At 44.0% G+C, this 23,974-nt stretch overlaps 2 protein-coding genes across 2 annotated transcripts; both read left to right on the plus strand.

Annotated features, from left to right (window-relative positions):
* The first annotated feature begins 7,652 nt into the window (after positions 1 to 7,652).
* Positions 7,653 to 13,978, plus strand: LOC311424265 (aldo-keto reductase family 1 member B1-like). Its single transcript, XM_084499267.1, has 10 exons — positions 7,653 to 8,120; positions 8,519 to 8,686; positions 9,170 to 9,286; positions 10,634 to 10,711; positions 11,328 to 11,450; positions 11,921 to 12,027; positions 12,191 to 12,272; positions 12,446 to 12,529; positions 13,000 to 13,082; positions 13,542 to 13,978. Exons 1-10 carry the CDS (start codon positions 8,055 to 8,057, stop codon positions 13,582 to 13,584), a joined length of 951 nt encoding a protein of 316 aa, XP_084355393.1. The 5' UTR covers positions 7,653 to 8,054; the 3' UTR covers positions 13,585 to 13,978.
* A 1,022-nt stretch (positions 13,979 to 15,000) lies between these two features.
* On the plus strand, positions 15,001 to 22,251 carry LOC311424273 (aldo-keto reductase family 1 member B1-like). The gene is made up of 10 exons (XM_084499278.1): positions 15,001 to 15,127; positions 15,394 to 15,561; positions 16,332 to 16,448; positions 17,720 to 17,797; positions 18,370 to 18,492; positions 19,010 to 19,110; positions 19,328 to 19,409; positions 19,915 to 19,998; positions 20,785 to 20,867; positions 21,602 to 22,251. Exons 1-10 carry the CDS (start codon positions 15,065 to 15,067, stop codon positions 21,642 to 21,644), a joined length of 942 nt encoding a protein of 313 aa, XP_084355404.1. The 5' UTR covers positions 15,001 to 15,064; the 3' UTR covers positions 21,645 to 22,251.
* The last annotated feature ends 1,723 nt before the right edge of the window (positions 22,252 to 23,974 follow it).

Below are 23,974 nucleotides of genomic sequence, written 5' to 3' on the forward strand. Positions count from 1 at the left end.
AGAAGTTTCTGTAATCAAATCCTCACATTCTTTAATAACTAAACCTTCTCTCCAAAGCTTTCTCCTGGGAGTTTTTCTACTGTGACATCGTGTCTTCCCTTCTAGGTTGTCCCCACTCCCTTCCGCCTCTGGTTGCTGCCAGCAACATGACCTTTCTCTCTGCCACCTAGATGTGTGCCCAGGAAATCCTCACCCTTTATTTCTGAATGTGTGCCAGTTTCAACAGGCCAGTTTCAACACTTCAACGGGTTTTCCTCTACGCAAGTTCCAGATCCTGTCTTTTTTTGTCTTTTATCCATGCTATTGTTGTCTCACATTTGTAGGGCTGAATCATTTCTCTGCCACTTATCTGATGGTCCACTTCTATACAAGGCCATGAAAACCTGTGTGCGTTCACATACTTGAAGCTGTTTCCCCTGTCCCTGAGACCACATCACATTCTCGTTGGCCTGAACTTTTTTATACATCTCTAACACACCTGGCTCTGGTCTATTATACGAGGACAACAAAGCCTTCTCCATCAGAGCTCAGAGAGCACATACTGAGTAAGGACACACCAGCCCTTCACCTGTCTTTTTGTTACAGCCACTCACCACGTCTTGACTTCATCAGACAAGTGGTTCTCAACATTTTTTTGGCTCGTGCTTGCCTGTGCGTCAGTCATTTTTCATCACACACCTACCCCTATTTGCCAATATATCACAAAACCACATCTTCAACCAAGCCTGTTATTAACTAAAACTTGGGGGTATACCTGACAGAGCAGTGAGGCTTCCCCCCCACACCAATTAGTCACTGAATTAGAATTTAAGCTCCTCGGCAAATGGCCTCTTTCACCTTCTGTTTTGCTAGTGCCTTATACAATGGTGCTTTCAGTTGTAAATACAGTGGGGCTTTCATCCCGTTTGGGTATGGAGGCAATATATAGCTTCACGCATCTGAGTGGTTTCTCTTTGTGTCAAAACCAAAAGCATAAATCCGTGTGGAAGACAAGTAAAGTATTCTAGTTGGTTGGAGTTTTTTACTTCAACTCCATTGCCTGGGAGAAAAATCTGTTCAAATAAAAGGACTGAGTGTATAAGCACTCAAAGTAATCTCGCATTTGTTACCAGCACTGTAGCTTTAGTCTTTAAGTGAGTGTATATGTTTTTCTCTATCACGAACTACTGAATAAGTGATAGACTGATAAAAATGAAAAAAAAATACATCAAAGCCTTCATTTCATTATATGCAAAACAGATGGAGGGAAGCTGCTCTGTGCTGTATCATACTCCAAATCCAAGACAGAGAATTGAATTTATGTAACCTCTATTTCAAGGCTTTGGTAATGTGAGTCTGAAGTATTAGTTGGTTGTGCTTCGAGGAATGGCAGAAGGCCCTAGAGATGTTCTGGAACATTTTTCTGAAATAAAACATGCCTTCTGTCTGTTCATCTGAAATCTTAACTAAAAAAAAAATATTTTATTTCTGCATATCACAAGTTGAAATCATACACATGGGGAAAACCTTGAATTTTCTCTGCCCTCAAAGCCATTGCAACAGTAAATGAGAACAGCCCTGAGACATCTTCAGACAAACACCTTACCACAAACACCAGGTGCCCGGATGCTACAGTAAGGTGTGTGTATCCCAAGGCTCCAAAGGAAAACGTTCAAGTTTAATGGCATGCGTTCCAGCACTTTTTTACCTTGTCTAAATGCTTTTCCAAAACACATCCTATATGCCTAGATACACTTGATGTATTTTCTAAAGTGTAAGATGATTCAAACAGCGATTCAGAGAGCTAAGGAGATTACAGCAACTCCCCTGTGTCTCAACACTGGCCCGGCAATTGCTTTTGTACTGCAAGGCAAAGATATGCAGGTATCCAGCCCACGTTAACAGGTACAGTTTTAGCCCCAGAACAGCTCTAAAATAAGTTGTACAGGATGCTTAACAGCTGGGAGAACAAAATTCTTTCTCATAACCAAAAGTTTTCCCATTTTTAAACCAAGAAATGCATTCTGAAGATCTACAAAGCTCACTGAATTTTTCAGTTTTTGGAGAGTTTTACATTGCAGCTTTTGGTTTGGGGCATTTCACTGTTTTCCAGTCACAAGACTGTACAAATGAATTTACTGTATCAATATCAAAAGCGAGGGAAATCCCATGATGAATCTGCTTTTTTTTTTTTTCCCTGCCATGATAAACAAAGTGCTGCAGACATCAGACGTCAGTAAAAAAACTGTCTATGAAGAGATAATTCAAAAGGGGCTCCTCTAAAAAAAGAAAGCAGCAGGGTGGTGTCTAGTGAAGGCATGATAAGTTAGTTAAAAAACAAACTGGATACTGCTGATACTAGAGCATGGTAACAGCACGTACGAATCTGGGCAAATATAACCAAAAGAAAAAAAAAAAAAAGGGAACTCCAGTGTCGTAGAGAACAGAGTATGTAGAGAACATATTCAACTTTGCTTATGCTAGTGTCCTTTTGTTAGAAATTAGCAGTTCATCTTTAAAAGCTGCTTAGCAGATTTTACTTCCATGTTACAGTGAGCAGTAGGTTAACCAGGAACTTGCGGGTGTGCTTGTGCAGAGCTGTCTCCATCTCTAATTATAATGTCTGTTTTCTCACAAGCACTCTAAAAATCACAAATATTTGTCTTGTGCCGTTCTAAGTTTCTTTCCATGGTATGCGGCTCTCTTGCAGATACCAGTTGAAAAAAAAAAAAAATAAATAAAAAAAAAAATCCTGACTTATGCTTAGTTTGGTTTTGAATTGAGCAAAAAAATAATGAGTTTTCAGTATAAAAAACCTGCCCTGTGCGTCCTGGTTAGAAAAAGAGCAGGGCTGAGTCACAGCACTCTACCTTACTGTAACTTCTCTGAATGTGTTGGGGTTGCCCCAGACTTACAAAAGCCAGAAAATCAGGCCTTTCTTTTACAGGACTGTTTCCCAGGCAACTTTAGGAGTTAAGTCCCTAAATCAACAGCTGTATATCACAAGTTAATTCATGCTCCCTCCCGCCCCTTCCATTTCTTTAATGAAAAAGCTGCGTGAGTGGAAAGGCGGCTGGGACTTGCTTTTCATGCAAAAATATCATGCTTGGATGGGGAGCCAAGATTTCCAACTTCCCAGAATTTTTCAAGTCTAATTTTCATCTCACACCTGTTTTGTTCACATGGAGATCTATTAATTTAAATCATTTTGTGTCTGACTTGCGTTGTTTTTTGATTCAGGATCACTCTTTTCCTCTCTATTGCCATCAGATCCAGCCGTCCACAGAACCTGGAAAAAATATTTTGCCTATATTTCAGCATCTCCTTTTTTAAGTTAGAAAAAATGCCAAACTTTTCTGCTTCGCAGAGACACTGGGCACAAGCCAACATTTGATGATTTGAATGAGTCTAGTACTTAGTTAAATATTAAGTAATGCTGCCATTATTCTTTCTGCGCAAATCATGCCAAATAGGTTACTGAGCTCAGCTCAGTGGATCTGTGCAAATAAATCCCAGGCAGCATGGTCCTGCCCTTCCTAAGAAGGCATTTGCAGAAGTAGCATGTATCTGATAAGGAACTATTATCTTTTGTCTGTTTGATATAGTACCTCTAGAAGAATACCACAAAATGAGGCCCATGCAGTCTGATGAAGGTCTTATGTCCTTTCACAGGTATTTAGAAACTTTCACAGGTATTTAGACACAGAAACCACTTCCTCTGGTCTGCTCTGTTACATCTAGTTCACCAGGGCTGCTGAGGGCGCACGCAGGCCAAATCGATGTTCCCAGCTTCTGCAGCAACCCACATCACGCGTGGCCATCACCTCTCCTCAGCCCCTCAGGGTCCTCGCATGTTCTGGCTACACGAGTGAGAGTCCCCAGGCAAAACAACAGTGGGAGGCATCCTGCCAGAACAATTTGCAGCTCGTGGCCACCTCCCTGCACACCCTAGAAAAGACCAGTGCTGAAAGAGCAGAAGTCCATCTGACCAACCCTGCAGCAAGCCTGGAGCACAGGGTGAAATTAGTGAAGGACAATGAGTCAAACTTTTCTGGGAATCACTGGACCTTCCACATGCCCACTGGATAATCACGTTGTCCATGGGTCCTGCCATGTGACAGGAGGAAGACCACATGAGGCTCTGCCCACACATTCACAAAACCTGAGTGACTTAGCTAAAACAGCTGCGTTCCCCTCTTGTGTGTGAGCCCAGGTTATAGAGCAGCTTCCATTCAGCTCTAACTGCACAATTACACAGCAGTATTTTTCATGTTGTTCCTAATCAAGATGAACTCGTTATTTCTACTGTGGGCTTCATTTTGTTTTGGTTTTCAAACATGAGGAAAATATTTTCAACACGTTTGTGTTTCTCAAATGGAAAACATACCTTCCTCCGCTGTTAAGGCATTCTAAGCATCAATGCATCCCCTTCCTTGTCAAAACTAGACACAGCTGATTGCTAAAACTTGAAATGGAGCATGAAAATATTTTTCCACGAGGACAATAACCTCCACTTGGCAAGAAAAACAGCAGACTGTTCTCAAAAGTGACGAGTTTTGGAAAACTTACAGTCTGTGTACATGAGAGAGGAAAATCTCATTCCTTTGATAACCATGCCTACCGACAGACATTTACTGAACAGGAATGCATGTCTCGGACAAGCAAATTTTCAATTTGTAGATGAACTGGGTTTGGAGGCTGGCCATGGTGTCCTCCCTATTGTCCTTCAGTTGCTTATACCCTCACTACAAAGCCCAGTCTTCGGTGGAAAGAACTGAGGAGGTTTGATCTTTGCTGGTGCTTTGGCACCTGTTCTTTTCACAGGGATTGACTTGGAGAAAATCAGGCAAAGAATCTGCCAGTCTCACATTAAGCCACCTCTCCAGTCTATTATCAGGAGCCTTCTCTTTATGAGTTTGAGAAAAGACACACAAGACACTGGCATGCTTGCCTTCCGCAGCAACCAGTCCTGGCCTGTGCAAGGAAGTTGCAGTTTAATTAAACCAGCTCAAAAACTGATGCTATTAAATTAACGCTAACTCTGTGGGAGGATAGATGTTATTTTACTGAAGAGTGCTTTCTCCTGTTTCAACTGAAGTGGTAGGAACAGATTTAAGTTAAGGCAATATACAACGTACTTCAACTGATATGTGTCCAAAAAAGGCATTTGCATCAGCATAATGAAACAGCACAAGATTTTCATGTAGACAAGACTCAGAAGAAAATGTAACCATATTATACTTTGGGAATACTGTGAACATGCCTTGTTTTGCCTTTCTCTGCTGTCAACACCTCCTCCGGTGCCTCCAGGGGTCTGCTCCCTGCTGCCTGACAGTTTTATTAACTCTCTCTTCCTGCCTCACGTGCCCTCAGGTACCCACTTGTTGGCAAGTTACACCTCGTTTTTTAGCACCGAGCTACCCCATTTGATGCAGCTCTAAAAATTTTACCTTCCTCCAGTTCTGCTAAGTTAAAAGGCTTCTCTTCAGGATAGTTACAAGCTCATATTCCAGGGTCTCCCCTGCTCCCTCTGTTTACAGCAGTATTCTTTAGTACAGCCTCAGAGCCAGACTTGTTGGGGCTTTCTTGGAAGCTGAAACATATCACTTGAAGCTCCGTGTGCTGTGGCAGTGTCAGAATGTGGCTGCTGGTTCTTGGAAGTTCATCTCTCTCCACAGGGTCACACAACAGCACCAAGGAAAAATACAAAAAAGGCCATAAACCACTGTAAGCGGCTCTACTTTCTCAGCCTGGCACAATATCCCAGCCCCTGATCAATCAGCTTGAGCCCTCCCGTTTACACTACAGAGTGGGAAAAGTGCCTGGGAAAAGGTCAGTTCTTACTTTGCTTGATGTCCTTGGTTCTTTCCCCCAGATGCCAGCATGCACAGGCCAGCACTGTGATGGAAATCCTGTGCAATTTTGTCTTTCTCACTGCTGGAGCCATCACCACGACTGCATTGTGAGCTGCAGAGGGAACAGGGATGTCTGGTGCTAAAGCGCTGGAGAGCATGCACAGTGCTGAAATCCTGACATCCATCCATTCTGAGGACATCAGCGCCGATATATAAAGCAGGTGAGACAGAGTTTGGCATTTGACTGGCTGAAGAAAGGCACAGCTGATACTGTTGGCGGACCTTTTAACAAAAGTTGTGCTCCCATCCCATTGAATCAATGGCAAATCTCCCAGCAGAAGTAGGCTCTGGCCAAAAAAGTGTACCTGACACCCCAAGTCTGTAACGTGTGTGTTCCTTTCTACCAGCTGTAGACAATTCACAATCCCCATCGATCACTGCAGTCAAAACAAGCTAGAGCTGCTGAACACATCCGAGTGCTATCAGTCATAAAAAAAAACTAACTATTCCAGATGTTGGACAGTCTGCTTCCCCTGGGATATACAACATTCCCCTGGGATACTGTAAGCTAAGTGCCTGGTTAAGAGGAGGTGGAAAACAGACTTGATTTCCCCACACACATAACAATTCCTAGAAGCGCTGTTTGGGAATGTCTTTCAGACAGAGCAGTGAGTTCAGGCAGAAGAAGCAGTCTCACTCATTTCAGTGCAAAATACAGCAGAGTAAATAATTATTTTTTTTTCAGTGTTTTATAATTTAAGGATCAAACAATCCAAAAAGTCAGTACGTTAGTGACAATTGCTAGTTTCCTCTTCAAAACTCAGACTGGATATCTTGAAACCCTACCAGAAAATTTTGATGCCTTACATTCCTTTCGAATGTAAGCCACCTTCAATTCTTTTTTCTTTTTATTCTCTTTAGCAAAAGGACCTGGGAAGAGAGATTTCCACCGTCTCGTTGTTACAAAATCTTCAGAACACAATATGCAATTCCGTCTGCTAAAGTATTACTGAAGAAATTCAAAAGCAGCGATTGTCACACACAAGTTTAACTCTGCCCCCATGTGTGCAAACATTAAAATACACTCTATTATCTGGCTCCTGTGCTATTTTTGTGCAGAAGGATGCATTAGCCTGTGACACTGATTATATGTGACTTCTACAACGATCCTGTAGCTATAGGTCACCTTTTCTCTTCTATGCTCGTCTCTGCATTGTGAAACTCTCCTCTATGAATGCATGGGCCATTAAAGATAAGCCTTACTGATGTGCCCGTAGCCTGTACAAATAAAATGGCAAGAATTAAAAGTCAAAAGAAAAGACAGGCCACTCTGGAATTTACCAGAAGGATGGGCCTGTTAAGAACCTAGAAAAAAAGGACCTACTTTTCTTCCCCAACTTCGCCACACATGCCCTTCAGCACGTCACATTTCCCCCATACCTCACGTCCCAGTCTGTAAAGCATAGATAACACCACCTCCGGGTGTCTGGGTGGAAAGGAACTGCTTCTTCCCCTGTAAAACCACGCTGAGGTTTCTCCCCAGCACACGGGGTCACCAGGCTCTGACGGGGCCCCAGCCCCGGGCACCAACACCGCTGCGGGCTCTGGATGGCGGGCCCAGCCCTGCCTCGGCCTGTGGTGCCCAGCTGAGGCGGCCTCATGCCCTGCCTCGGGACTCGTGTTTGCTGACTGATCTGGGGGCACCCCCTGGTTTAGCATAATGCCGAGTCATGGGGCACAGTGCCACGGACTCAAACACACTCTCGGTGAGGCAACCAACGGGGCGAGCTTCAAAAGGGTGTTGCAAGAGCCTCGCGTATCAAAAGCAAGATAGACGCGGGCAACAGTGGCATGGGGACAAGGTGCGGCAGGGGCAAGCCCTGCACAAATACAAATCCCAGCAGGGCACAGCTGCCCTCAGCCCTTGTCTTTTGATAAGGAACTGTACTGGGAGGAAAGGTCTGCAGAGCATGATGCAGCACGTCCTGCGGAATTGATAACCACCATGATTGTTATTTGATATCAGCTTGCACATTAACCAGGGTGAGTTGAGTTTACAGTGAAGAAACCACAGCCTTGTTGCTGGATACGGGAGAACCTGGAGCGCAGGTGCGGTTCCAGCGTCTTGCCCCACCCTGGACCAGGACCCGTCGCTATTAAAGGCCCTGGGCAGGAGGCAGGAGGCAGCTGCAGCAGCACCTCCGGGCAGCACACGCAGCCATGGCGACCCACGTGCAGCTCAACACCGCAGCCAAGATGCCCCTCCTGGGGCTGGGCACCTGGAAGGTAACAGCTTCAGAGAAAAGCAGCCGCGTTGCAGAGCTCCCTGCACAAAACTCGGTTCCTCCTGGCCCAGCTGTGGAGCAGTGTCCTGGCGTCAGGGCATCTGCTCTGCCTGGCTGAGGGGCTGAGCCTGTGGGGCTGTGGAGAAATGGCTGGGGGTTGGCTTCATGCCCAGGAGCTGATGTTTCTGCAAGGAATACTGTGCGGTATTCCATCTCTGGAAGGAATACTGTTCTTGACCAAAAAAAAAAAAAAAAAAAAAAAAAAAAAAAGGAAAGAAATGTGGGAGAGTTGCTTTGGGTAAGGTACGGCAAGGCAGTTCTCCTGTTTTTATTTTTCTAGGAAATGGATATTTAATGTGTATTGTTTTGAGATTCTTAAGATTTCTTTATTATTTTCAGTCTGTACCAGGCGAGGTAAAAGCTGCAGTGATGGCTGCTATTGATGCTGGGTACCGCCACTTCGACTGTGCCTATGTTTATGAAAATGAGAGCGAAATCGGGGAAGCGATCCAGCAGAAAATAAAGGAAGGTGCTGTGAAACGAGAAGACTTATTTGTCGTCAGTAAGGTATGGATCAAAGCAGGAAGGAAAAAATGCTTTGCCTGTACTATTTTCAGAGTAGGAAGCTTAAGTGTTAGAACAAACTTTACATTGTAGGATGAAGCACCTCTCTGGATTGTGAAGTTACTTTGGTTAAGGCCCATTTCAATCACTGTTTTGTGACTTGTCTTATATTTTCATGACTTTGCCGTTTGATTTTTTTACAAGAAATGTATAAATGGTTGAATCTGACAGAAAATTTCTTTTGAGCAAGTCCATCTTGTTCTACACAAATGTGATCTCACAATAAGAGGTTTTACTGCAGTAAAACCTGTCCTGCAGTGTCAGAGGCCAGCCCTGTTCACAGAGCAAGCCCCCTTTGAAAGGCAATAGGATGTCCTAATTCCCCATGGCCTCCCAAAGACAACAGAGTGTTCCTGTCCTGTGCAGGACAGCACACGACAGCTTTAACCCAGCAACTTATGGTGTGGCTTGGCTTTTTGTCTCCAGCTGTGGTGCACATTCTTTGAAAAACCTCTGGTGAAGGGAGCCTGCCAGAAGACTCTTGCTGACCTGAAACTGGATTACCTGGACCTCTACCTCATGCACTGGCCTCTCGGCTTAAAGGTACTGCAACAGCAACTCCACTGACTTTTTCTTTCTTACATTGAATTTCCCACGTGGGGGAGCGCTTCAAAACTGCCAGTCATGCTTACAGCACTACTGCTGTTTCAGTCCAGAAAGATCACGTGTCTGTGGTGTGCACCAGCACTGCTCTGGTGCCGTTCATTCAGCCCTACTCTGGCCACTTGAGGCAGGCTCTTGAACCCTGACGCTGAGACTGCTGCTTGCTTGGCATCCTCTGCCCTCTTGATATTGGGAGAGGTGGACCTGGCACTCAGGTCAGACGTTCAAGCTGCAAGCGTAAGTTACACTGCTTTCCCTTTTACAAATCCAAAGTATTTTAATCTCAAAATTACCCTTTGCAGGAAGGAGGCCACACTTTGCTGCCTGACAGAAATTCTTTCTTCTGCAGGTTATAGAACCACAGAGCAAGAGTATTTCTATTTTCCATATCTGTCCTTAATTACCGAGTCCTTAATACTGCATGTGCTTCAAAGGATAAGTCACTTTGTGTATATACCTAGTATTACCCTCTCCTTTCTGCTACAGCCAAATGAAAACCTCTATTCAGTCTAATGCTTTTGAGCTCTTCAGCTCAAATTCATATGCTCAATATTGTTTAAATTTTCTTTACGCAGACAAAGCAGCCAAGTGAAACTGCATTCCCACATAATATTGTTGCGTCAGTAGAAAATTCCAATCATTCAAAGCAGTCTGTCCATAGTATCTACTTAAAAGGCTTTTCTAATTTTCCTAACAGAGCAGCTTAATCAGTGAGTCTCCCAATGGAAAGTCTGTTTGCGCGCACAGTCCCTTTTTAGCAAATCTACTTAGAACTTTAAGGTTCACAGGATCAAAACCAGTCCTCCATACACATTTCTAAAAATGAAAAAAACAAGCTATTATTCCTAAACATTTCCAATAAATAATGGAGCAATATATGAACTGAACAATGTAAGGCTCCAGAGTACTGTTCTGAGTAAATTGCTTCCCTGCATACATTTTATTTATCATCACTTTAATGGAACCAGCAGAAATACCTGCCTTTATTGGATCAGATGATGGCAAAAATGCCATGACCCTGCATAAACTAAAAATATATGACTTAAATATATTGTCATATATTAAAATATAATTATAATTAATATATTTAATATATTAAGTCATATATCAAAAATATATGACTTAAATATAATACGTAATTAACTTATGATGAGAATTAATGTGTGGAGGTTTTTTGTTTGTTTTTCATGCACTATTAGTTTAACTCCTTATATTCCTATTTGATTTCCTTACAAAGCTGGCTTCCCAACAGAGATTGTTACAAGCATTTTTGTTCCTCACTGACAGGCAGGAAAGGAGCTGTTTCCCAAAGATGACAATGGCGTGTGTATACCCAGCAAATCTGATGTTCTAGAGACATGGGAGGTAAGTTCAGCCACAGCAGGAGTCAAGCTTTCTCTGTCCTTGAGAGTCTCTTCCACGTTTTCATTTCATTCAGCAGTCACAGAGCTGTCATCTCGTGTGTAAATTTTGTTGGAAGAAAATCAAGTAATACAAGGTAGCTTTTCAAAACTTGCATGCTTAGTCAGTACTACTATTCTTTGAGCACCTTACTGAAGTGCCTAATCCACAGTGAGCTAAACAATCACTTTGAGGAGAGCTGCAGACCAGTCTGAAGTTAGAAAATCTTCTTTGCTTGTCCATTGCCTTCACCACAGTCCTTGTGCAATTCTTGAACCGCTCAAAAGCATTTTGCAAGAATAAAGACATATTAGGTTGTGATCTTGCCTACAGCCTGGGGCACAACTCTCCAGTTCTTGCATGACAGCAGATTATTGAATATCACTGTTCTTCTCATGCAGCTTGGTGTGAATTTGATCAACCTTGAGCTTGGATAAGATGGCACCTACTCTTCCCTCAGTGAACATAACAAGTCTAAATAGTTATTTTGTTCTTCTCCATAAAGGGAAAAAATCCCCATCAAATCGTCTTCAGGGATGTCTTGTATACCAGATAATGACTTTGCTCCTCTTTCTGTTAGGCCATGGAAGAGCTGGTGGATGCTGGTCTGGTAAAAGCCATTGGGGTCTCCAACTTTAACCATGAGCAGATTGAACGAATCTTGAATAAACCAGGACTGAAATACAAGCCTGCAAACCTCCAGGTAAGCTGCTAACTGACCTCAAGTGAACACTTTTCATTGACTATGAAGATCTGATCAGTTGAATGACGATATGGAAAAAGGGAGAAAAAAGTGGAGACAGCATGTACTCTAAATCCTGCTCTATAGATATTTCTGGGTACAAAAAGGACGTGAATACTTCACTTCTTGTCTCTCACCTTGCTGAACCACTGTTTATAAATGCTGGAGTATTTTCTTGTGAAACATTATTTCTGGAAGAATAAAGAACCTAGAGCTATGTTTTGTGAAACCCCTGCAGCCAAACTGCAAAGAAACTTCATATAAAAATAGGTGTCTTCAATACTAAGAATGCATATTATCACCCACGCCATTGACAACGGAGATGAGCCAGGGAAAAAGGCAGCCTCTAGCTGCATTACAAAATAATCCTTGGTGCGCAGCAATACTACAATGGTTCTGCTGCTGTCAATCTCAGTACTCTTGTGTTTCAGATCGAATGCCATCCATACCTGACCCAGGAGAAGCTGATCAATTATTGCCAATCCAAAGGGATCGCTGTGACTGCATACAGTCCCCTTGGCTCTCCTGACAGGCCATGGTAAGACTCACTCCCATTTTGCAAGGGCGCTGGCAGGGATTACGCTTGAAGCATTGAGACTCCAAGTGCTCCATTAATCATTCATCAAGATACAGATTCCTGTTGCTGGGTTGGCTCTTTCTATGGAGGTTTCTTGCCACTGGTCTTTCTTTCCTCTGTGTAGGGCTAAACCAGAGGATCCTTCCCTTCTGGATGACCCCAAGATTAAAGAGATTGCAGCCAAGCACAACAAAACGCCAGCACAGGTAGGTGGGTGCTTTGCTCATCAAGTAGTGCTACCTAGGCCACAGAGACAGGAGTGATTTGAAATGCAGCTCTGCAGAAGTAGCCATAGCTCAGGCAAGCAGCTGTTGAACAGGCTCAGCTTCTGTGCCAACAGGAGCTGCCTTCTCCCTGACTCGATGGTCTCTTCTTGCAGGTTCTCCTTCGCTTCCAGGTCCAGAGAAATGTGGCTGTGATTCCGAAGTCCGTCACCCCCAAGCGCATTGTGGAGAACTTCAAGGTGGGTGATTACAAGTGGCCTGGGTGCTGCCCTGCAGGGATGGCATCCCTTCCCCCTGCAGAGCAAGCAGGGATCTTCCCAAGCTGACCTCCTCAAACACGAGCACTGTGGTTTTTTTTCTCTCTGCATGTTTACCTACATGTATACTCTGCTGAGGGCTAATCTATTGCTACAGTTGAAGAGGTGAACAAGGCTTATGTGAAGATTCCTATTCTGTGGCTTTGTGGCTTAAGGATTAACCAGAACTTGCTTGGAGGCCAAGAGCAGTGAAATGGCAGAAAAGTCTCATATAGAAAAAACAATCTTCATAAAATCATTCTTGTGTATATAAAAAAGTTGTTCCTCTATCTTTTAAATCATTCATCCATGACTGAAAACCTCCACAGTGGATCTGCTGTCTAATCTTGTCTGTCTCTTTCACACTGTTAGATTTGTTCAAAGAGGTGATTTTCAGCTTTTTCTCTTGTTAGGTATTTGACTTTGAATTGACTAAAGAAGAGATGGCAACTGTTCTCAGTTTTAACAGGAACTGGAGGGTCTGTGGGATGACGCTGTAAGTGACACTGATTGTTTACTTCCAAGTCTTACATTTTGAACAACCTTTACAAGAATGTTTATGTCACAGCTACCGGCAAGCATGAAATTCAGTTAATTAAATATATATATATATATATATATATATATATATATATATATATATATAATTAATTAATTAATTCAAATCATAGCTGATTTGTCCCAAAAAGTAACTTTTCAAGAGAATGTTTAATATTTTCAAAATACTCATTTTGAATTCAGTTTTCAGGAGACTCTCTGTAACTTGAACTACAAAATATGGTTCTGGCTGAGCATTTTGCCTTTTCCTGTATTAGAGAAATGAGGACACATATCTCCACATATTCTTCCTGCAATTACACAGTTCAGATTTTCCCTTGGTCCATGCACCAAACACACCTCTTTCCAGCATTTACTTCATCCGTGAAAAGAAACTTCCCTTTTTGATTTCTTTCAGGGCCAAAACTCACAAGGAGTACCCTTTCAATGCAGAATACTGAAGATGTTTGTAACATGGCCTTCACTAGACCTCTGGTGTCTCCTCCAACTCTGAGCTATGTGTCCAGCTTTCTTACGCCATCTGTCTTGCTTCCGCCACTGAAGGCAAAGAATACTTATTCCATCAATTTTATTTTTGGAAGAAGGAAAGAGTAGTGTTCTACAGAAAAAAAATGTGGGATGTAATAATTTCTGCTTATCAGAAGAGATAATTATTACTGAAATGACTGGGCAGAACTGCTAAGGAGGAGATGAGGAGCTTGAACCACCATTCACTGAGTGCCTTCAGCTTTGCACCAGCACAGACCAGAGGCTGAGAAACCACAAGAAAAAGCACACATCCAGCATTTCATCAGAAGTGTCCCATGTTTTAAATAAAAATAAAATGTGAAAACATTACTGGCTCACAGACTTGTTAAGGAAAAAAAAATCTTTTTGACATTAAATAAACCATGTATGAATGTTTATGCTCTATTCTCACGCGCCGACCCAGGGATGCATAGACAGGTCTAACCGCAGCTAGCAGGCAGCCAGCCCTCACAGGAGCCGTGCCAGACCTTCTCCTACTGCCCTCTTTGGCCTCTCCAGCCCCAGAGGATGGATGAGGAGCCACAGGTCCCAGCAAGCCAGGGACAGTGGAGCCTGGCACCTCGTTTCACCACGCTCTCCTGCTCCAGAGTCTTCCTGGCAAGGGGAGATGGGCTGCTTGCGGGTAGGTCTCAAGGGTTCAATCGCACAGCCTCCTCACCTTCCACTTAGAAGCTGTCAAAGCAGTCGAGGTTTCTTGCCTGCATTTTACCCCCTTTAATTTCTGACTTCAGAGGGGTGCTGAAGGGGCAGTGTTTGCTTTCAGTTGTTCTTCCTTTCCACTGCTTCCCGCTGGACAGGTGCCCCAAAACAGCCATAAAGTTCTGTGTAGGGTTTAGTGGGAAGATCATAACACCTTCTGTTAGAGAAAAGAGGCACCCGAAGACCTCTCCCACATTTCCACTTTCAATTCAGAAACGTATAATCCAAGACCCCTTGTTTTGCCAGCCTTTGCAGGAGGACATTGACAGGCTCTTAAGGAGGCAGGCCAAAAATGTCCTCATAAATATAGGACAAATCCCAGCTCCCAGCCGTGCTCTCCACAACTCGCGTTACCATTGCAGGTTAGCAGAAACATCTTGAATAAGGGAAAGGGGCAGGCAGGCCCTGCTGCGCCTCCCAGAGCGATTTGATTTGGGGTTAGTGCTGAACCACCTGAGTGGGCTGGCAGCTGGTCTCGAGGATGTTTGCGTTTAAAAATAAATGAGGAGAGGAGAGGAGAGGAGAGGAGAGGAGAGGAGCGGAGAGGAGAGGAGCGGAGCAACACAAAACAGATGAAAATGAAATAAAGAAAGAAATAAAATAACGGCTTGGGCGGCGCTTGACGGCCGGGCTCTCGGGGCGGGCCGCCGCGGGGGTGGCGCCTCCCGTCAAGGGCCGTGCAGGAGCGGGGCCATGGCGGCCTGCGTGCGGCTGGGCGCCGCCGGGCTGCCCGCTGTGGGGCTGGGCACATGGAAGGTGGGGGGGGACCGCAGGGAAAGGGGAGGCTGTGGGGACACCGGGCCGCTGCCGGCCTGCGGGGTGCTGCGGGGAAAGGCGGCCCTCTGCGTGTTTCTCGTTGGGGTCTTGTATTTTTGGGGGGTGGGCGGGTGGGGTGTATTAGGGGGGTAAGGGAGATTGGGGGTGTTTTCGGTGGGGTGGCTTTCTGAATTTTGGTCTTAACGGGCACGAGGCCTGCGGTGTGTTTGGGTGGGCGCTCCTCAGGCGCTGTCCTTCCCCTTCAGTCCCCGCCAGGGAAGGTGGCAGCTGCGGTGATGGCCGCTATCGACGCTGGGTACCGCCACCTGGACTGCGCCTTCGTGTACCAGAACGAGAGCGAGGTTGGGGACGGCATCCAGAAGAAGATCAAGGAGGGGGCTGTGAAGCGAGAGGAGCTCTTCGTGGTCAGCAAGGTAGGGGCCTGGGGACTTGGGGCAGGCCCCCTTCCCCTGTGACATCCTTATGGTAGGAGACCGAAGGCTTGGAGACCCCTTACTGCATTGTGGTCGGGCTCCCGGTACCACTTCTCCTTCCACCCCATCGCCACCACCACGACGATGGTGCTTGAGTCTCTGCTACCCACTGGCAGCGGGTTTTTATTGCAGCCATTGCATTGGCAGAACCAACGTGGCAATGGCACCTTGCTGAGGTTTGGGACAGTGTAATCCGCACTGCACGCGTCCCGAGGAAGGTGTGACTGGCGGGTTTTATTTCCCTTGGTTATCAAAGAAAATGCAAAACTTAAACGGATTTGATGTCACTTTCTTACCTTGGTAGAGTTGGTTCCATCTTCGTGGCTTTTCTGCATTTTCATGGCACTACGTGATACATTGATGCAGGAGTTTCGTGCAGTCAGGTCTGACAGATATCTGCCTTCATTTAAAAGGCTCCTGCTGTAAAGGCAGACCTTTCCTAAATGGGGATGGCATGAATGGTGTCTTCTCTAATAGAAACAGAGGTTTCCTTACCTGTGACCCTATTCAGTTACATGTGGTGCCACTGTACGTGCTGCCCTCACTGTTATGGTCCAGTCCTGCTCATAGAGCAAGTCTCGTCTGAAGAGCAATAGGTTGCTTTAACTCTACATTGCCTCCCAACAGAGGAGTGCTTTTCTCTTGTGCAGGAGGGCATCTGAGGGCTTTAACCCAGCAGCTCACGGTGTGCCTTGGCTTTCTGTCTCCAGCTGTGGTGCACGTTTTTTGAAAAACCTCTGGTGAAGGGAGCCTGCCAGAAGACTCTTGCCGACCTGAAACTGGATTACCTGGATCTCTACCTCATGCACTGGCCTTTTGGGTTGAAGGTACAGTAATAGTAAGGTGCTTTTTTACAACTGGTAATTTTCAAGACCTATATGGCTTTACAGCCCAATAATTGCTCTCACTGGGAGTGTCTGTTCCATGTACCAGTACTGCGCTGGTGCTCAGCGCTACTCTGGCCATGTGAGCTGGGCTCCTGATCTCTATCCCTGAGACTGCTGCTTATATACCCCTGTCAAAGTCTTGTCATACCCCTATGAATGACAGACCTGAGAACTAGGACATGTCTCCCAGCTGCATGCATAAGCTGTGCTGTTCTCCCTTTTTTTCTTTTTTACAATTCCCAAGTATGCTCTGAAAATCATATTTTGTGGAAAGGAGGCTACATTTTGCTGCCTGACAAATTCTTAACGCTGCATGTTACAGAATTGCAGCAAGACAATGCTTCTGTTCTCCATTTCTGTCTTTAACCACCAAGTCCATAGTACAGTATAGATTGTGTTGACCTTTGCTATAGGAGCCCTAGTGTTGTTCCACAAACCTTGTGTTTTAAACGATGAAACTTCAGTGGTGGGGGCAGCTAAGTTTTTCAGATAACCAAAGCAAAAGATGTCTCAGTTTGATTATTTATAATCTTAGCTTTTCCTTCCTGCTACAGTGTGAATAGCCTCCGTCCTACCTGTTGCTTTGGAATTGCTCAACTTCATTTCATATTCCATTTTAGCGTTGTCAGCAAAGCCATGAAAGTGAAGCTGTCCTGTGGCAGCAGCAAACTCAGTTGTGAAACACAGTTCTGTCTGTGTGTCTTTACATAATTTGTACACAAAGGCTTTTCTAACTTTCTGGCATTAGCAGCTTTACACTGGGCTTTGCCACAGAATAACTGTCACAGTACGTAATAGCTCTTTTCAACATATCTAATTTAGTAGAGACCAAAGCTACATGTGCTCAGTACCTAACTAAGTTCCACTAGATGCTCTTCTGGAAAAAAAAATAAAATCTTCCTAACCGGTGAAAAGAAACAATTAATGAAATGCCAATATATGATTCTCTAATCTATAGTTTTGAGTGGTTTCTTTCCCTGCAGGTATTTGGGTGAGGCATCGTTTTAAGAGGCCCAGCAGAAATACCTGCCTTGATTAGGGTAGTTGCTAGGCAAACATACCTTACATTCCTCACTTTCTCAAGCAGGACGAAATGATTATAGACAAGAATCTTACCTGCACTGGAAGTTTAAGCTATCATGATCCTGAGCTCTTAAGGTATTAGGCAAACTTGTCAACAGATTTTCAAGCATTTTCTTCCTCTCTAACAGGCAGGAGAGGAGCTGCTTCCTACAGATGACAAAGGCATATCTATACCCAGCAATGCTGATATTCTACATACGTGGGAGGTAAGCACAGCCACAGTGGCAGAATCACATCTGCTGTCCTCAGCACTGTTAATTCAGTAGTCACAGAATAGTTAGTGCATGGATGCAGAATTAGTTGGAAAGAGTTTGCAGAAGTACATTCAAATTACTTTCATGGGAGCTACAGAGCAGACTGAGGTCAGAAAAAGTTCTTTGCTTGGCCATAACAGTTGTACGATTGTTCTCATGCAGTTCTTGAACTGCTCAAATACATTTTGAAGAAATGAAGACTATAGATTGTGATCCTGCCATCATCCTAGGGTGTAGGCCTCCAGTGCTGCCACAGTAGTGCATTGTAGACTAGTGATGTGTTTTTCCTTGTGGAACTCAGAGTGAATTTCTCAGTCTTCCCAAATGAGATTTGGGGCTGGTTGCAGTGGAGGACATGGTGCAAATATTACCAGTACCTATATTTCCTCAAGAGAATCAAGTTCGGCAAGCTCAAGCAGAGCTTCTTTTTTCTCCCTCATGAGAAGCAAGAAGGAACATCACAAAGAATGTATTCAGGCCTTGTCTTGAAATCTGAATAATGACTTTACACCTCTTTCTGTCAGGCCATGGAAGAGCTGGTGGATGCTGGTCTGGTAAAAACCATTGGCATCTCTAACTTTAACCGTGAGCAAATTGAAAGAATCTTGAACAAGCCAGGACTGAAATACAAGCCTGCAAACAACCAGGTAAGCTTCTAAGTGACCTCAGGTGACTAGTTTTCAGGGATTATAATTCAGGGATTATAAAGATCTGATTACAGTTGAACAAAGATATGACAAAAAGGGAGAACAAAGTGGACGCAGCATGTACTTTAAATCCCACTCTATGAATATTTCTGGGTATGAAAAGAACTGGAATACTTTTCTTTCTCACCTTGCTAATCCACTTTTAACGAAGCTGGAGTATTTCCTTGTCTTCCTTGTGAAACACTGTTTCTGGGAGGATAAGGAACCCAGACGAGAGCTGTTCTGTGACTAACCATTATTTGTGAAACCTCTGAACAAAATCCAACAAAACAAATAAGGGCTCAGTGTAAATGTTGGTGCCCTATAGAATTTAGATGCTTCTATTATCACACAGACCACCTGCAGGGTAAGATGAAGGCAGCCTGTAAATGAGAGATTAAGATTCAGAAAAGTCGCTGGAGTACTGGGGACATAACAGTAGTTCTGCAACTGTTGGTCTGTGCTCCTGTGTTGGCAGATCGAGAGTCACCCATACCTTTCCCAGGAGAAGCTTATTGACTACTGCCAATCCAAGGGGATCACTGTGACAGCGTATTGTCCCCTTGGGCGCCCTGACAGGTAACTTATCAATGGGTTAGTGTGTTCTTGGTTCAAATCATTCAGATTAATTGGGAGAGTTGTGGTGCATGTATGTGTACATACACACATGTAACAATTACACAGTGCTCTCTCTCTTTCCCCCACATAAATTATTCATGCTAGGTAGAATCTCTCTGCAGTGGTTGAATCTCTCTGCAGTACTTCTTTACAGTTTCTTACTTTTTCTCTCTTGTAGGGCCACACCAGAGGAGCCTCCCATTCTGGATGACCCCAAGATTAAAGACATTGCAGCCAAGCATAACAAAACTCCAGCACAGGTAAGTAGGTGCAAGACAGTGACTAGTGTTTCATGTAACAGTTCTTCAGGAAAAGAGACCTGAAGAGAGGCTACAGAGCCTGTATATGTGTTCCCTGTGAACTGTGGATGTCTTCTGTAGTGTTGATGAGCAATATTGCAGGCTGCAGAGTAAGCAACCTGCATATGCTTTAAAAAGATAGATTTTTGAGCCCTCTTAAGGTGTTACTTCCCCTCTCTAGCCTTGTTGCAGAGAATGAAAGCCTTGCATAGGTTACTGAAAATCCAGGAGGTAAGAGAAGGAATTGACTGTCCCGAAGCTGGGTGGAAAAGGAGGCTTCCCATATGAGGCTCCACCACTTCCCTCTTTGCTTGTTAGGAAGTGCTACCTAGGCCACAGGACAGGAGTGATTTGAAATGCAGCTCTGCAGAAGTAGCCATAGCTCAGGCAAGCAGCTGTTGAACAGGCTCAGCTTCTGTGGCAACAGGAGCTGCCTTCTCCCTGACTCAGTGGTCTCTTCTTGCAGGTTCTCCTTCGCTTCCAGATCCAGAGAAATGTGGCTGTGATTCCCAAATCTGTCACCCCGCAGCGCATTGTGGAGAACTTCAAGGTGGGTGATTACAAGTGGCCTGGGTGCTGCCCTGCAGGGATGGCATCCCTTCCCCCTGCAGAGCAAGCAGGGATCCTTTCTTAGTTTTCCCATGCTGACCTCCTCAAACAAGAGGGCTGGGCTTTTTCTCTCTGCATGTTTATGTACACTCTACTAAGGGCTGAACTAGGGCTGAAATGAAGAGTGCAATTGGCAAAGAGAGGTTGATGGAGGTCATGGAAACAGTGTGCTGAAAACCTTGACATGCAGTCTCCTATTCTGCAGACTGTAGATGAATTGGCATCAGGGCTTGCTGGAGCCCAAGTGCAGTAGCATGCCAGAAAAGTCTTGTATAATATAAGCAGTGTCAAGAATACTGGTGTCAGTAAAGCACACTGCTCCTCTCACTGCTAAGTCAGTGGTGTCTTCCTGATGTTGGACGTCAGGATTTCAAAAGAAACATAGCTGAATGTATTGGAATATGGAAATCTTCCAGATGTTTCTTTGGAATTGGAGAGAAATGCAACCCACAAGTAGAAGCATCCTGCAACACCAAGTGCACACCAAGCATCTTGGAACAGCTGATGCATGTAACTGCAACTTACGTGTTGTTTTTTTTTGTTTGTTTGTTTTGTTTTGTTTTGTTTTCACCTCTGTCTTGAAAATGCAAAGAGAATTCATTTTCACCCCACTCATGAAGCCATTTCTAACACACCTTCCCGTGTGGACTTGTTCTTTAATTTTGTGAATTTTGCTTCCATTCTGGTTTGTTCAAAAAGGTGATTTCCAGCTGTTTTTCCTTGTTAGGTGTTTGACTTTGAATTGACTAAAGAGGAGATGGCAACCATTCTCAGCTTAAACAGAAACTGGAGAATATGTGAAATGGTCATGTAAGTGACAGATTTTCTCTTTCAAACTCCTTTCAATACCCTGTATTCTGAACTCACAGGTGCTTGTGTAATTGTTTAAATTGGGCATGTTTTTGAACTCTGAAATCATAAGGGAGACGAAGCATCTGTTATTTAGCATCTTAGTAGCTTTATATCTTCACTGTATTGCCTGAAGGATAAGCCTAAGTCATAGTATGTACTTGTGACTTCTTTCTCCAGGAAGCGTGTAACTGGAATGCTGGAAGGAGAGTTCTAGTTAATAGCTTTGGCTGTCTCTGTATTAGAGAAGTGAGCATTAGGCAGTTTTAAACGCATGATGATTCTTCTATTGTTGAGATCGTAGTAAACTGATGTCAGCTTTTCATAGGTGGCTGGGGGAGGGAATGACTATCTAAACTGCACTATGAGCTGCTGCTTGCAGATGTGCCCCATGGAAACATATCCAGACAAGGCCTTGGTTGAAAGGCCACAAACTGCTGTATGGTCTGTAAGCAGTGTGAACTTCAGCTTTTTTTAATCTAGAAGTGACTTGGTTCCAGCACTTCTAAATGCTCAGTGCCTTAATAACAGGAAAAGACTTGCATATGTTGTTTGTGTGCCACTTGCACGCTGGTAAAAGCAGAAGACACCCAAATTAATTCTGCTGTTGCACAACAAGTGACACATCTGCTGTAGTTCTGTACAGCATTTATTTTATCTTTGAAAGTAATCTTTCATCTTTTGTTTTCCTTCAGGTGCAAAAATCACAAGGAGTACCCTTTCCATGCTGAATACTGAAGATAGTTTTATCCTGTCCACCTGCAGGTGGCTGGGGCCTAACAAGCTTATACCACTGCCTGGGGTGGTCCACCACGTAGCTTACACACTGTATCTGTCCTGTCAGCAAAGACAGCATATATTCAGTGACTGTTTGGGATTTTCTTCTTTGGTAGAAGAAAACAGTAAAATTGTTCTAAAGAACAAAATATGGGCTAAAATAACTGGCTGTGATAATTCTCTACTCATGGGATAAGTGTGTTTATCTGGCTGAAATGGCAAAGTAGAAAACATTAAGAATGAACTAGTAGTAGATGACTTTTTTTAATCCTGTTTAGTATCAACACTACTTAACCCTGTAGGGTAGGGATATGTGAGCACAGAAGAAAGATCTATCCTGAAAGAATGAACTACATAATCATTGCTTGAAGATGAAAGACGATGATTAACTTCACTTGCAGAGCACAGCCCAAAGCTCTTTGGAAAGAGGAATAAATAGGAAAAATGTCTGACCTACATACCAGTTTATACTGGCTGTATTGCAGTCACATCCTTTACAGGCCAAAACGGAACATTGATTGGGTTTGTATACTATCCAAAAGTAAAATAAAAAAAAGATTACAGATTACTGATGGTTTGGAAGTTCTTGTCTAACATGAAAAATTGATTTTATTTTTATTTTTTTTTAATGCAAGGGCATTGGTTTGCCATATGAAGCAATTATCCATTATAAACTGTCATTGGAGCATCAGGATCTTATCGTGATCAAGATTTGAATGCCTCAGTATAACAAGCTTTGATTGACAGAACAATGCAGACAAGATCAGTAGAGTATGATGTGCCTTAGTTTGGGCTGTGTATCAAGAAGCAACAGGAGAACAAAACCTGGAAAGCTGTATGGTGGTACTGCTGCAGACTTGTTTTGTAGCCTGTGCTGATGCTTTCTATACCAAGAGTAACAGTGAGGGAGGGAGAAAAGAGAGACAGAGGAGGCAGCATTATGCTGATGTCTAACGCTGCATAGAAGTAGAGGTTTCAAGGTAGAATGAAGTGTTGATACTGAGCAGCTGCTCAGAGCCTGATGCACTTCACTGAAGTGAGCATCATGTTCCCTCCAGGCTACACTGGCATGGTAACAGACAGGCCTCATTTAACTGTAACTCATTTATGCACATGAGTAAGGCTTTCCTTGAAAAAGCCTGTCCCTCATGGTGGAGGATGAAGGAAAGGAGGACATCTCAGTGCTAGGAGAGCTAGCAGGGGTTTCAACAGCATGGCATTTCAGGGGTCTGTGGCTGTAGCATGCCTTGGGCTGGTGGACACAGGGCAACTGCAGGACAACTGCTGTGCTCTAATCCCAGATCCTGGTGTACGATGTCACAAAAGCTTAGGAAGTTTGAGTGGTGCAGTGCTCTGGAAACTTTGTATCTAGTTGAAACAACTAATAAAGAACAAAGTGATTTAAAAAAAAAAAAAAAAAAAAAAAAAAAAGCTGCTTTTTATAAAGGTTAATGTAACCAATATTTCCAAAAGAATGTGAATCTTAATATTACAGAATCACAGAATTTCTAGGTTGGAAGAGACCTCAAGATCATTGAGTCCAACCTCTGACCTAACGCTAGCAGTCCCCACTAAACCATATCCCTAAGCTCTACATCTAAATGTCTTTTAAAGACCTCCAGGGATGGTGACTCCACCACTTCCCTGGGCAGCCTGTTCCAGTGCCTCACAACCCTTTCAGTGAAGAAGTTCTTCCTAACATCTAACCTAAAACTCCCCTGGCGCAACTTAAGCCCATTCCCCCTCGTCCTGTCAGCAGGCACGTGGGAGAACAGACCAACCCCCACCTCGCTACAGCCTCCCTTGAGGTACCTATAGAGAGCGATAAGGTCGCCCCTGAGCCTCCTCTTCTCCAGGCTGAACAAGCCCAGCTCCCTCAGCCGCTCCTCGTAGGACTTGTTCTCCAGGCCCCTCACCAGCTTCATCACCCTTCTCTGGACAAATATTACTTAGGAACAAAAGAATTTACAAGGGCACAATGACCTTTTGGTTTTTGGGGTTGTTGTTTACTTATTTAAACTCTTCCACATTTGAAACGCTCCTCAGTGTCTTGTGACAGAGGTGGTCAGCTGTAGCCATCTGCACGTGATGGATGTGAATTCTCCCTGGGCCAATTTCCCTCAGTAAAACCATACAGTGCTTTTCCCTACAGCCATCAGAGGGCAGCCAGCCCTCGGAGAAGACTTGCATGTCTCTACTATTACAAGGCAGAAGCAAATCAGGCAGCCTTCCTGTTGGTAAAGATTACAGGGACTTGCCTGCTTCTGTCATCTCGATTCTTGCTCTTCTCT

The sequence above is a fragment of the Aythya ferina genome (genome assembly GCF_964211825.1).
Source record: "Aythya ferina genome assembly, chromosome: 1".
Classification (NCBI taxonomy): domain Eukaryota; kingdom Metazoa; phylum Chordata; class Aves; order Anseriformes; family Anatidae; genus Aythya; species Aythya ferina.